Consider the following 13,430-nt stretch of genomic DNA (forward strand, 5'->3'; position numbering starts at 1 on the left):
ACTTTACTTTGGTCCATTCAACCCCTTCCATTGCTCTCCTTTACCCCTTTACCTCCCACCCTCCATTTTTCAACAGCTTTCAGTACACATCCTTGTGTCCTCTACCTTCACAGATGTGATGTTTTATGATATTACTGATGTTCTATCATTCTTTTCCTTTCCCTCTTTCCCCCAGTTCCATAGAGTGGTTCCACTGTTACAAACGTGTTCTACATCTGAGTTTGTATACAATCATGTTTGTTTTTATGTATAGATTTATCTTTTGGATCTGTCTTCCACGTATAAGAGAAAACATGTGGCCTTTGTCTTTCTGAGCCTGGCTTCCTTCACTTAACATGATGTGCTCCAATTGCATCCATTTACCTTCAAACTCCATGTCATTCTTCCTTATGGCTGAGTAATATTCCATTGTGTGAATATACCACATTTTCTTGATCCATTCATCAGTTGTAGGGCACGTGAGTTGTTTCCAAAGTTTGGCTGTTGTGAATAGTGTTGTGATGAACATCGGTGTACAGGTGTCTCTACTGTATCCTGTCTTATGTTCCTTTGGGTAGATACCAGGAGCAGTATCACTGGATCATATAGCAGTTCTATCTCTAGTTTTTTGAGGAATCTCCATACTGCCTTTCATAGGTTGTACTAATTTGCATTCCCCCCAACAGTGTATAAGGGCTCCTGTTTCTCCCCATCCTTGCCAGCATTTGTTGGTTTTATTACCCTTGATTCTGGCCATTCTAACTGGGGTGAGATGAAATCTTAGTGTAGTTTTGATTTGCATCTGTTTTATAACCAGGGAAGTTGAACAGTTCTTCATATACTTACTGGCCATTTATACCTCTTCCTTTGAGAATTTCCTAATTCTTGTGCCTGTTTCTTCATTGGGGTGTTGACTCTTTGGGGGTTGAAAAATCAAAGAAGATGTCAGAAGATGGAAAGATCTCCTGTGTTCATGGATTTGCAGAATCAACATTGTGGAAATGGCCATACTACCAAAAGCAATCTACATGTTCAACACAATCCCCATGAAAATTCCAATAACATTCTTCACAGATATAGAAAAATCAATCCTGAAATACATATGCAAACAGAAAAGACCTCAAATAGCCAAAGCAAATCTGAGCAAAAAGTCCAATGCTGGAGGTATCACAACATCCGACTTCAAACTCTACAACAGAACCATAACAATAAAAACAGCATGGTATTGGCACAAAAACAGACAGGAAGACCAATGGATCAGAATAGAAGATCCAGACATAAACCCATACTTCTATAGCCAACTGATCTTCAATAAAGGAGCCCAAAACACATAATGGAGGAAACACAGCTTCTTCATCAAATGCTTCTGGGAAAACTGGATCTCCACTTGTAGAAGGCTGAAACTAGATCCCTGCCTTTCACCCTGTACCAAAATCAGCTCAAAGTGGATCAAAGACCTTAATATAAGGCCTAAAACTTCAAAACAACTCCAGGAAGCAGTAGGAAATACACTGGAACAGTAGATATAGGGAATGACTTCCTAAACAGAACTCAAAAGGCTCAGCATCTAAGAGAAACAATGAACAAATAGGACTGCATCAAACTAAAGAGTTTCTGCAAAGCAAACAGTCACCAGACTCAAGAGACAGCCCACAGAAAGGGAAAAAATCTTTGCCAGCTATTCATCCGATAGGCACTAATATCCAGAACCTATAGGGAACTCAAAAAACTCTGCCCCTGAAGAATCAACACCCCAGTGAAGAAATGCTTTGCTTATTTTTGAGATGGGGTCTCACCTTATGACCAGGTTGGCCTGAACTGAAATCCTCCTAGTGACAGGCAAGCACAACCACACCCAACCATTGGTTGACACGGAGTCTTGCGAACTTTTTGACTGGAGGGGCCTTGAGTCACTACAATTAAAGACTTGAGCCATGGTGCCTGGTGAGGCAGACTTTTTAATTAACTGTCCAATCATCAAATTGAGTCTGGGTGGAGGAAGTGGAAGGGTGGTAATTCCAAACCTTATGTTCCCTGAGGCCAAAGGCAGGGCTGATTTCGAACTGTCATCAGGTGGCTGTTTCTGCAGGCCTTCAGGCTATGGGAGAATTCCCTAAGGAGAGCAGGTCTGGGGACCAGGGGTCAGGGAAGGCCAGCCAAGGCTCCCCAATGGCCTGTGACAGACATTGCAGAATTCCCAACCTTAGGACCCTGCCAGACGACAAGGCACATCCCCAAGTAAGGAATACGGTCCAGGCCAGGGTCTGCAGTCCACTGTCAGGACAGCAGTCTGTTTCAGAGACTGTCTAGGAGTTACCTGGGGTATTGGTCAAGGTGAATGCTGAATCCTTTGCCCAAAGTCACAGTGAAGAGCTGAACCTTGGAAATCATGGTGGGTGGGGGGCAGAGGCTGGGTGTCCTTTTGCCTGTGAGGTCCCCAGTCACTGGGAAAGTATGCAGGTGGGTGACCGGGGCAGCACCTCCCCACTGCAAACCTGTAGTACAGCATTCTCAGCAGGGGAGGATCTTTGGTGAAAGACCAGACTCCAAGCCAACCTGTGAGCCCCTTCCCCGAGCCTCACCCTCACCCCAGCCCTCAGCTCCCTCAGCCCCCAGCCCCAGCCTCTAATCTTCCCAGGGAAGAAAACAAGAAGAACCACATTTTAAGTGACACGTCTTTTTCTGTCCCCAGGCCCTCAGTTCACATTTCTCCCTCAGGAATCCAAGGACGAACCTGTCAGGGATCACAGCTGCCTCTTAGACTTTGGGCCCCATGTTCTCCCAACAGGGTGGCCCCCACTCCTAACTCTTGTGAACCAGCCCACTCCTGCCTTTCTCCCCAGGGCCACTGCAGCTGGTCACCTGGGTGGTACATTGTATGCTTCCCAGGAAAAAAAAGAAAAAAAAAAAAGACTCCCACTTTCCCTGTCTTGCCAGGCTGCCAGAAAGATATGTGTGTGTGAGGTCAGCTGAGCAGGTTAAAGAATAACGAAGAGATAAACACCCTGGACCCCAGACATTTATTGAGCATCTCACATTACATCGTTCAGCAGACGTTTATTGAGGTCCTGATTCCATGTCAGGCGAGAGGGATGACCTCAGGGGCTTACCTCTGTGAGCCTAAAACTGCTGGGAGTATAAGAAGAGCAGGAAGGTGTCCACGCGCATGCATGCGCCTGCGTGTGCTCAGGGAGGTATCAGGGCCACCTCTAAAGGAGGAACTGGGAGAAAAGTAATTGAACTGGTTGAGAAGTTGGGCCCCAAAAGAGGAGGAAAGCAGAGGGAGGTGAGTTTGGAAGGGGACTGGATTTGTGCTGTCCACAAGAAGGCAAGAATAAAAACGTAGCTCCTCCTACCCCAAGGGGCCCTGTATTCAGGTTTGTCCAAAGTCCTTGGACTTTTCTTGTGCAAAGGGGCATGAGAGTGGCTACCTGACTGTCAAGACACCCATCCTCGTGGCAAGAGAGGCTGCTGGGTGGGAGCCTCGGAGCCACTTGTCTCTGCCCTAGCTTGTGACCCTAGCCCTTTCAAGAGGAATTTACCAGCAATGTTGATCTGGCCAAGGCACCATACTGGAAAAGTCACAACCCAAAGGTGGAGAGGAAGGTTGTGAAGGTCTCCCCACATTGGCTGATTGGGGAGGGAGACCTGAGGTGGGAGGGAATGATTTGCTGTGGCGTTGAGGTCAGGAAGGTGCAGGTGTACGACGTGATTCAAGCAAATTAGAAAAGAAGCAGGAAGTAAGCAGTCCCCTGAAGATCTTGGGGTGTGAGGACGGGCACTTCACACAGGCCTTAGAAGTCGAGGCCTGTGAGATCCTCATGGCCACCTCACAGCAGAGGGGGCAGGTGCTGGCTATGAATCCCCCTCCCCACCCCAGGGGTAGGAATAACGTCAAAGCCATCAGAGCAAGCATGTATTGAGCGCCATTTTCAGGACTAGAGGCTGAGCGCCTCCCATTCCTTCATCCCTTGTCACCCCCACAGGGACCCTGAGAGGTAGAGTGGAGTGAACACAGGGAAGCTTCTCAATGCTTGCCCCAAGGCTGCCTTTGCTGTTACAGTCCGGCAAGCCTCATTATACAGGAATTCCTGCTTCCAGCAGGTTCTGAATGAAACTGGAGAGGATGGGACTGAGGCTGACCAGGGCAAGCCCAGGCAGCAGGCCTGGCTGTCCTCGCCCCAGTGGAAGCTCTTCTTGACCTTCTTGACCTTAACCCACCCCTCAGTCGACACCAATGCCCTGAGCATGGAGCCTGAGTTGAAATGACAGGAATGCCAAGAAGGATCCTCTCTCTGCAGTGTGGGCAGAGCACACACTTCTTCCTAGACTAGGGCTTCTCGACCTCAGCACCCTCAACCCTTGGGGCAGATTATCTTCCTTTGGGGGAAAAAGTTGTCCTGCGTGTTGAGGACTGTTGAACAGCACTCCTGGCCTCAACCCACTAGCACTGCCCCAATGGGACAACCTCCCAGAGCGTCTCAGAGGACTCAAATTGCTCTGCTGCATTCCCCCATCCCACCCTGTGGAAAGCCATTGGCCTAGATGACCCCACAAAACACCCCAAGCCCCATCTGCCCTAAGCTAACCCTTCCCACCTGTGCTTCCCACTGAATTGTGCCCGGCTGCTTCAGCAGTGACGCCATGACTACGTAGATGACTTCATCCATCTACCTGCAAGAGCGTGACGTCCCGGTGATCCTGGGGAACCCAAGAAGTCAAGTTAGAAGTGTGTCCAGTCAACTCTGGCTGTTTTCCTTTTCTGTGACCCATGTCCCCTTCACCACCCTGTCTATTCTCTCATTTACCTACAGGAAGGGGACTACAAATTCAGGATATCCTAAAAGATGACGAGACACTGACACTGTTTCTCACGAAGAACATTGGCCTGTCCAGCTCAGTTGCCCACCTTCTGGTCAGCTCCCAAGTCCGTGTGGAGCAGGTAAGTGGGTGTCGTCCTGTGGACCTTGGATGGGAAGGATAAGCACAGAGCCTGGAAAAAGCAGTAGAGAGCTTGGCCTTTTCTTTTCCCTCTTGCTTTCACACTCAGACTCCATGACTCGCACCTTATGAGCATCCCCATCACAGGACAGACCCCGGCATTGCTGCAACATCCTCAGGTTTTTGTAACTGGAAGGAAGCCTGGCGATCCTGCAGCTCATCCTCCCCTGGGGGCCAATGAAACCCGATCTATTCAGTCACTCAAAACTTCATGACGACTGAGGTTCCAGCACAGAGTGTGGAGGAGGCAAAGCCCCTGCTCCCGTTCCATGGCGTGACAGTGGTAATCTAAGTGCAGGAAGAGACTACCAGGCGCTTCCCAGCTGTCAGCAGTCATTGGAAGAACAGGAGGGGTGGGAAGGGCGGCCAGTTAGAGTGGGGACACTGAGGACAAGGAGGCCATGCACATATCTGAGAGGAGGGTTCCAGTGTGTGCTCAGGTCACCTCCCAGGGTCACAGAAGGGCCACCTCTGCTTTCTGAACACGTTCTTCCCAGTGTCAAACTCCTCCTCCTAAGCTCCTCGCACATCTCTGACCTATACAACCCACAATTTATCTCATCCATTTTAATAATTTCCTGTGTTTTTACCGAGTGTTTTTATTACACATGCATGGCTTTCTCCTTTTTACGACACATGCATTGTTAGCTCTTTTGTCCCTCACAATAATCTTGAAATGGCTTAAACATTTGGGGAAACTGAGGCATATGCTGATGGGGTGATTTTACACACAGTTACAGCTAGGGATTGTCAAGGCCACTGACAATTGCTGGTCCTGTGTTTCTTCCATAGTCTAGTAAGAACTAGACTCGGTTCATGGAATATGCATCATGGGCTCTGAGTCCAGAGACCTATGGGTGCTGTGCAGGACTGCCAGCTCAGCTCCCCTGCCCAGCCTGGCTGAGCCCAAGGCTCTGGAGTTGGGGCCCAGCCTCCTGCCTCAGCACGTCCTCCAGGACACTGGCAGACTCAAGTGTGGGGCCACTGCTCTTGTCTGGGCCTCCCAGGGTCCCATCCCACAGTCCTGGGTGTGTAGGTTTGGGGATGACCGGGAACACTGTGACAATGGAAGACTGGCAATGGCCAAGGGCCTCACATCCTCCTGACTCACCCCCTGGCCGGGTCTGAGCCTCTCCCAACTCCAGGAGAGACCAGCACACAAATGGAGAATATCAGAGCCATGCCAGAGTCTGAACCCAGAAGAGGAAGGTGACCCCAGCCCTCCTCTGGGGACATGTCACAGTGGTTCCCTGCATCCATGCTGCTTTTCTGACTGCTCAGGCCCTGGGGTTTTCACCAGGGAGTCAGGTCAGCTCCTGGAGAGGCCCTGGGACACAGGCCTGGCTACCTGGCACTGCCCAGCTGTCCTCTCACCCGGCCAAGGACAGGTGTCATGGTAACCATTACTCATTTTCCCCCTCGCTTTGTCCTTGGCTCATAAAACTCCAGTGCTGGTGATGTCTGTGAGATTTCCAGTCAATAAGAAGAGGGAGATGGAGATGGGGCAGGAATTTAGGGGAAATTTCTTTCCAGTTCCTACCAACGTGACATAGCACCAGGGCTTGAGGCCTCTTGTGGGGAGGGCAAGAGGCCAGGGTCACCAGATTGTGCCCTTACCGGGTGTCACCAGCTCTGAGGAGCTAATGCTCCTGGATTAGCAACCCCAGACCCTCCTGTGCTTTGCAAAGCCCTTCAGGCTCGTCTGGTCCCCATGATCTCTGCACTGCCCAGGCCACCCTGCTACTCAGCCAGTCCTGGAACTTGAAAGGCAGACCTTGATCTCCATCCACCTCTGCACCTCCTCGTCAGCATGTCCCCTAGAACCTTCAGCCATGATGACCATGGTCCCTCTCTGCTCCCCACGGTGGCTCTGCACAATTACTAACCCTTGTTAAGCAGGGATGGGGTGTCCCTTCTGGCCCTTCCGCCCAGCGTCTGAGCCAGCTCAGAAAGGAGTCCCGTGGTCCCTCTGCCATCCGGGGACAGGAAAAGGAATGAATCACTCTGTGTCCATTCCCTCATTTGTAGATGGAAGTAAATGAAGTGCCCACATCTACAGGTGGTTGTGGGAGTAAAAGAATTCACACCTATGAGGCAATTAGGATGGCACCAGGCAAACGGGAGACACTCAGTACACGCCTCCTGTCACATGCGTCCTCCTGCATCCTGGTTTCACTGTGTGTAAACTCACTCTTGCTGCAGGAAACTTGCCTCATTCATCTCCGTGTCCCCACACACTATCGTGGTCCCTGTGCAAAGGGAAGTTGATGAACAGGCGTTGAGAGAAGGAATGACTGAGTGGGACTTTCATGGTGTACCAGATTTCCTGCCAGCAGCTGTGCAAGTTTCTCAAGTCACCTGACCCTCCCTCCATCCTTTCCTTCCTCTGGAGTGTGAGAGGCTCAGAGAAAAGGAGTTTATTGATTCTTTCCACCTGGGGGCTTGGAGACAAGGGTGGGGTGAGGAGGGTGGTGAGCCAGGCATGGTAATGTAATCCTAGCTACTTGGGAGGTTCAGATCAGGAGGATTGCAGTTTGAGGCCAGCAAGAAGTTCACGAGACCCAGCCTTGACCAACAGCTGGGTACTGCGGCATGTCCCTGTTATTCCAAGATTCTTGGGAGGCCAAGATCAGGAGGGTCTCAGTTCCAGGCCAGCCATGACAAAAAAAAAAAGTTCATGAGACCCCATCTCAATGGAAAAAAGCTGGGTCATGCCAGCATCTGGGAGAAGTATAAAATAGGAGGATCGTGATCCAGGCTACCCCAGGCAAAAAGTGAGACTGTATCTCCAAAATAACCAGAGCAAGAAGGGCTGGAGATGTGGCTCAAGCCGTAGAGCGCCTGTCTAGCAAGTGCGAAGCCCCGAGTTCAAATCCCAGTCCCACCAATACATAAAACAGGAAGTGAGGTGAGGGTGAGCAGGAGGACTCTGGGAGCACACACCAGGTTACAGGCCCTGGAGATTCAGAGTCAGCCAACCCATTGCCCCTCGTGGAGGGACCAGGGTTCCAGCTTCCATGCCAGAGAAATGCACAGCTGGAAGCCACAGGGAGACTACAGTGTCCAGGCAGTCTCGGGAGTTTGCTGAGGGTACTCAGAGTCTTGTTCACAGCAGGGAGTCCAGACTCCAGGATGCAAGGCACTACACAGGACAGCAGAGGACCCCTGACCAGGGTGGATGCCCCTCCCTTGTCCCCTTTGCCTCCCTGGCCATGGTGGGCATATGGTGCCTCAGAGGTCACTGTCTGGGAGCTGTGTGGTACATGCTACACAGGCCTTAGGGCCTCAGGTAAAATGGGTGCCTGCTTAAATCTGACCTTCAGATGAACAACAAGAAGTTGCACAATATGTGCCACTGAGATCCTAGTTGAGTCATGTTTGTACTAAGAAATTATTTGTTTCTCTGAAATTCAATTTTAGGCATCCGGTATTCTTATATACTAAATCTGGTGAGAATTAGAGGAAGCGGTTGGTCATTTGCCATCACTCACTGCGAGTACACTCTGGCCAGTCCTCCACCCCAGCCTCGGGAGGCTTTCTGACAAACTGAGGCTTGGGGAGCGTTTGAGTTTCCTATTGCTGCTGTAAGGACTTGCCATAAACCTAGTGTCTTCCACAGCACTGGTTTATGGTCAGATGATTCTGGAGGACAGAGGTCTGGAAGTCAAGATGCAGTGAGGACAGTGTTCCCAATGGTGGGGGTGGTGTCTCATCTTCTCTAGCCACCAGAGGCTGGAGGTCCCCTCCCCCTGCAAGGCCAGCAATGGCCCCTCAACCTTTCTCAGGCCACGGCATTCTGACCGTGTTTCTTCCTCCCTCCTTCTTCCACTCTTCCAGGATCTTTGTGATTACGTGAGACCCACCCAGACAACTCAGAAGAATTGGCTGATTCTCCCAACCTTTGCATTAGTATACAATAGTCGTCATACAGGGGTTCACTGTGACATTTTCCTGTCTGTGCACCTCAGTCAGGTTCCTCCCCCCACTAATCTCCCTCAGCCTCCTCCCGCTTCTTAATGGGACTGTGATGGGTTTCAGTGTTCCATCTTCATTCACCTTTAGAAAATACATCAACCAAATTCACCCCCTTTACTCTCTTCCTTCCCCTTCTCCCTCCCACTCGTGCCTCCCCGTAGCATGACCTATTCAGCATTCCCGTCCTTCCTTGTCTGTTCATCGTTCAGTGGGGTCTTACCGTGGCACTTTCCTGTGAATATATCGTACTTTAATCAGTCTCAGCCCTCTCTCTCTCTTCCTTATCTTTCTCTTCCTGCCCTGTGTCGTTCAACAGTTTTCAGTGAGTTTCATTGTGTTTTGCTCCTACACAGATGCAGTGTATTTCAGTAATTATTCACTCTTACCATTTTCTTCTTTCCCTTTTCCCTAGTCTCCTCTAACAGTCCCACTAGTAGAGACATGTTCTGTATATATTTGTAAATATGATAATGCTTGTATTTGGATCCATCTTCCACATATGAGAGAAAAAATTTGACCTTTTTGTCTTTCTGAACCTGGTTTACTTCATTTTACATGATGTTCTCCAGTTCCATCCATTTACCAGCAAATGACAAAATTTCATTCTTTATGACTGAATAATATTCCATTGTGTATAAACAGCACATTTTCTTAATCCATTCACCAGTAGTGGGGCATCTTGGCTGTTTCCATAACTTGGCTATTGTGAAGAGTGCCGCAATAAACATGGCTGTGCAGGTGCCTCTGGAGTAACCTGTGTCACATTCTGTTGGGTATATCCCCAAGAGTGGGATTGCTGGATCATATACAGATCTATGTTTAGTTTTTTAAGAAGCTTCCATATTGTTTTCCAGAGTGATTGCACTAGCTTGCATTCCCACCAGCAATGTACAAGGGTTCCTTTTTCCCCACATCCTCGCCAACACCTGTTGTTGGTGGTGTTTTTGATGATAGCTATTCTAAGAAGGGTGAGGTGGAATTTTAGTGTGGTTTTCATTTGCATTTCCCTTATGGCTAGAGATGGTGAGCATTTCTTCATGTGTTTTTTGGCAATTTTGTACTTCCCCAGAAAAATTTTTGTTCATTTATTTGCTCGGTTCTTCATTAGGTCCTTGATTCCTTGGGAGGTTAGTTTTTTGAGCTCCCTGTAAATTCTGATTACTAATCCCTTGTTAGATGTATAGCTGGCAAAAGATTTCTCCCATTTTGTGGGTTGCCTCTTCAGTCTAGTGATTGTTTTCTTTGTTGGGCAAAAGCTTTTTAGTTTCATGTAGTCCCATTTGTCAATCCTTTCTTTTTAATTGCTGAGCTATTGAAGTTCTATTTAGGAAGTCATTGCCTATGCCTATATGTTCCAGTGTATATTATTTATTCTTTCTTGCCATAGTTTCAAAGTTTCAGGCCTTATATTAAGGCTCTTGATCCAGTTTGAATTGGTATTTGTACAGAGTGACAAACAGCATGGATCTAGTTTCAGTTTTCTGCAGGCAGATATCCAGTTTTCCCACAACATCTGTTGAAGAGACTAGACTGTCTTTCTCTATCGTGTTTTTGGCACCTTTGTTAAAAATCGGGCAGATGGAGCTGCATGGATTCATATCCGGGTCCTCTATTCTGTTCCACTGGTCTTCATGTCTGTTTTTGTGCCAGTCCCATGCTGTTTTTATTGTTATTGCTTTGTAATATAGTTTGAAGTCAGGTATTGTGATACCTCCAGCATTGTTCTTTTTGTTGAGTATTGCCTTGGCTATTCGTGGTCTCTTGTGCTTCCAAATGAACTTTGGGATTGACTTTTCAATCTCTGTTTATCTTAAAATCAGCTAACTAGCAACCTCAATTCATCTGAAATCTTTATTTTTCTTTTAGGGGTACTGGAGTTTAAACTCAGGGTCTTGCACTTGCTGGGAAGGTGTTCTACCACTTGAGCCACCATCCTCACCCTTTTTACTTTAGTCTATTTTTCAGACAGAGTCTCCAGATATTTCCCCCGGGTTGGCTTTGACCTTGATCCTCCTTCTTCCACCATCCTCATAGCAAGAATTACAGATATTCACAGCTTGTTTTTGAGATAGGGTCTCACTTTTTTTTTCCTGGCTGGCCTTGAACCAAGAACCCACCATCTCCGACTCCCGAGAGGGCACTTCAGCCTTAACCCGCTCTGTGGTAGAACATGATGTATTCACAGACCCTGTGGTCAGGACCAGGGCAGCTGTGTGCAGCAGGGTACAGGAAATACCACAGCAGCAGTATGTCCTACCAGGAGCTCTCCAGTATTGCCTTTCCTCTCTGCAGTTTGCTCATGGAGTCCCAGACCTGGCTCTGAAGGACATTGCCTGCAGCCAGCCACTCCTGGACCGCTTCATCATCTTCAGCCAGCGTCGCGGGGCACAGACTGTGCGTGGTGCCTTGTGCTCCCTCTCCCCGGGCATCCTGCAGTGGATGGAAGATACTCTGTATGCCAACGTGGACTTCTTCAAGCTCTTCCACGTGGTAAGGGCCTGGCTCTCTGCTCCTCTCTTGGAAGGCAATTCCTGGGGCGGGCAGGCCATCAGGGACTCAGGAATTGACAGTGGGGAAGGCCTGAGTTGGGTTTAGGACAAGCTGTGAGGCCCAGGAAATCTGAACAATAGTATTTCTAGAATAGTGGCCAGAGACAGGAGACATGATGAAGTTGACCCCTGGTGTGGTTAAGGAAGGAAGAGGCTGCTTTGATTCCTTCCTTACCATTTCCAACTCCCATTTTGGTCATTGTAGGCAAGAGGCTGAACTTTTCCTGGTCCACAGACTGCTTTATAGAATGTAGGAAAAGATATAGGGAAAACTATGTGCAAAGCATTTAATGAGCATCAATAAATGAGTTTCCTGCTCTTTCCTCTAGGTCTAGACTTGACCCCAAAAGCTGCAATTTCTAGATAGGAAAAAAATAGAAAATTTATAATCTCAAAAAATGTGGAAGTACTAAGGTTCTCCTTTGGTACTTTATTTCAGACAGACTACTTGGGCCTGACAGTGTCTCCTCCTTTGCTAGAGGATAAAATGAGAAAGAATTTTAAAAAGGAGGTGGTTTTCTTTTGCATACATTTTAATCTCTGGGACTATGCCAGTCACTGGGATTGAGGAATTTGTATTTTGTCTGTTTTTAAGGTTGTTTTCCCAAGTCCCAGAAAATCCACTCAGCTTGACTTAAAAGCAAGCTAAAGGCTTTTAAACATGAAACAAAATAAAACAAGACCCCACAGTTTCTGGCAGAGTTCATTGTGAATCCCTTTCAAACTGTGACTTTCCCTTGGAAGTCACTCTACAATTCTCCCAGCTCAGCTATGTGTGCCTCCAAAGCGGGTAAGAGGGGTCAGGACCTGGGGATGCCACCACTGCTGAGCCTTCAGGACCCCAAAAAATGTCTTGAGGCTTCCCACACTGCAGAGAGAATAAAAGTCCATGTGGTCCAAACAGCTCTGTCCAAAGTTACAAAAGGAACACAATTTTAGACACACTCTGTGGTTTGTTTCAGAATCAGATGGGAAAGTGAGTAGCTGCACCCCCAGGAGACTGGGCCTTGCTGCAGAACCACAGGGCCCCTGCCATGGGGACAGGGCCAGCATGTACCTGTGCGGTAGCATGAAGGATACCTGTGAACACGTGTGAGCAGGGCCTGGGCTGTGCAATCTTGTCATTAAGAAGGGAGCATGCTTCTTGTCTTGAAGCACCTTAGCTGCTGGAATAAGTGAGCTTACCTCCTGGGGCACAGCCATCCATTCAGAGATGTTGGTCCCGGGTGTAGCAGGGTAAGGACACACCAGGGCAGAACTCTCCATTAGTGACTGGACATTGTGTTTCTCAGCTTTTCATTTCTATAACTAACATCTGAGATAATCAACTTACAAGGAGAAAAAGGTTATTTTGATTCACAGTTCTGGAGGATCCAGTCCAAGATCTGGTGGACATATCACTTTTGCTCCTGTGACAAGAACTGCACGATAGAACAAAAGCACTTACCTCATGTCCAGTGAGCAAAAGAGAGAGGAAGGGCCTAGGGTCCCAATATCCACTCAAGTGCACACCCCAATGATCTAAAGACCTCCCACCAGGGCCTGCAAATTAAACATTCCACCACCTCCCAAAGGCACCAAGTGTGCAACACATATGCCTTCAGGGAAACTCTGAACCCGAAGACTTTGAAGACCCCAAACTCAGGTCATGACTTTAGAATGTTCACTTATCAAACAAGAAAGATCAGAAAGTTGGGGCTGGTGGAGTGGCTCAGGTGGTACAGCACTTGCCTAGCAAGCGTGAAGCTCTGGATCCAAACCCCATTACAGACAAAACTCACAAACAAATAACAAAAACAACAGAAAGTCTTTCCTTCTGCCTTTCTTTGGGTTCAGACAAAGGGACTGACTTTTGCCAGTTGTCCTCACTGACGTCAGATGGGTCAGGGTGCTCGCTCAACATCTCCGTATGTACATCCACGTCTC

General features: G+C 48.3%; 1 protein-coding gene across 1 annotated transcript in view; it reads left to right on the forward strand.

The window, feature by feature from the left end:
- The window catches only part of Abca4 (ATP binding cassette subfamily A member 4), a 125,470-nt gene that overhangs the window by 11,832 nt on the left and 100,208 nt on the right, over positions 1-13,430 (forward strand). Inside the window, exons 5-6 of the mRNA XM_020163928.2 lie at positions 4,794-4,921; positions 11,248-11,445. Coding sequence (XP_020019517.1) covers positions 4,794-4,921; positions 11,248-11,445 — 326 coding nt within the window. The remainder of the gene's footprint in view (positions 1-4,793; positions 4,922-11,247; positions 11,446-13,430) is intronic.

The sequence above is a fragment of the Castor canadensis genome, chromosome 12 (assembly GCF_047511655.1).
Source record: "Castor canadensis chromosome 12, mCasCan1.hap1v2, whole genome shotgun sequence".
NCBI classification, from domain to species: Eukaryota; Metazoa; Chordata; class Mammalia; order Rodentia; family Castoridae; genus Castor; species Castor canadensis.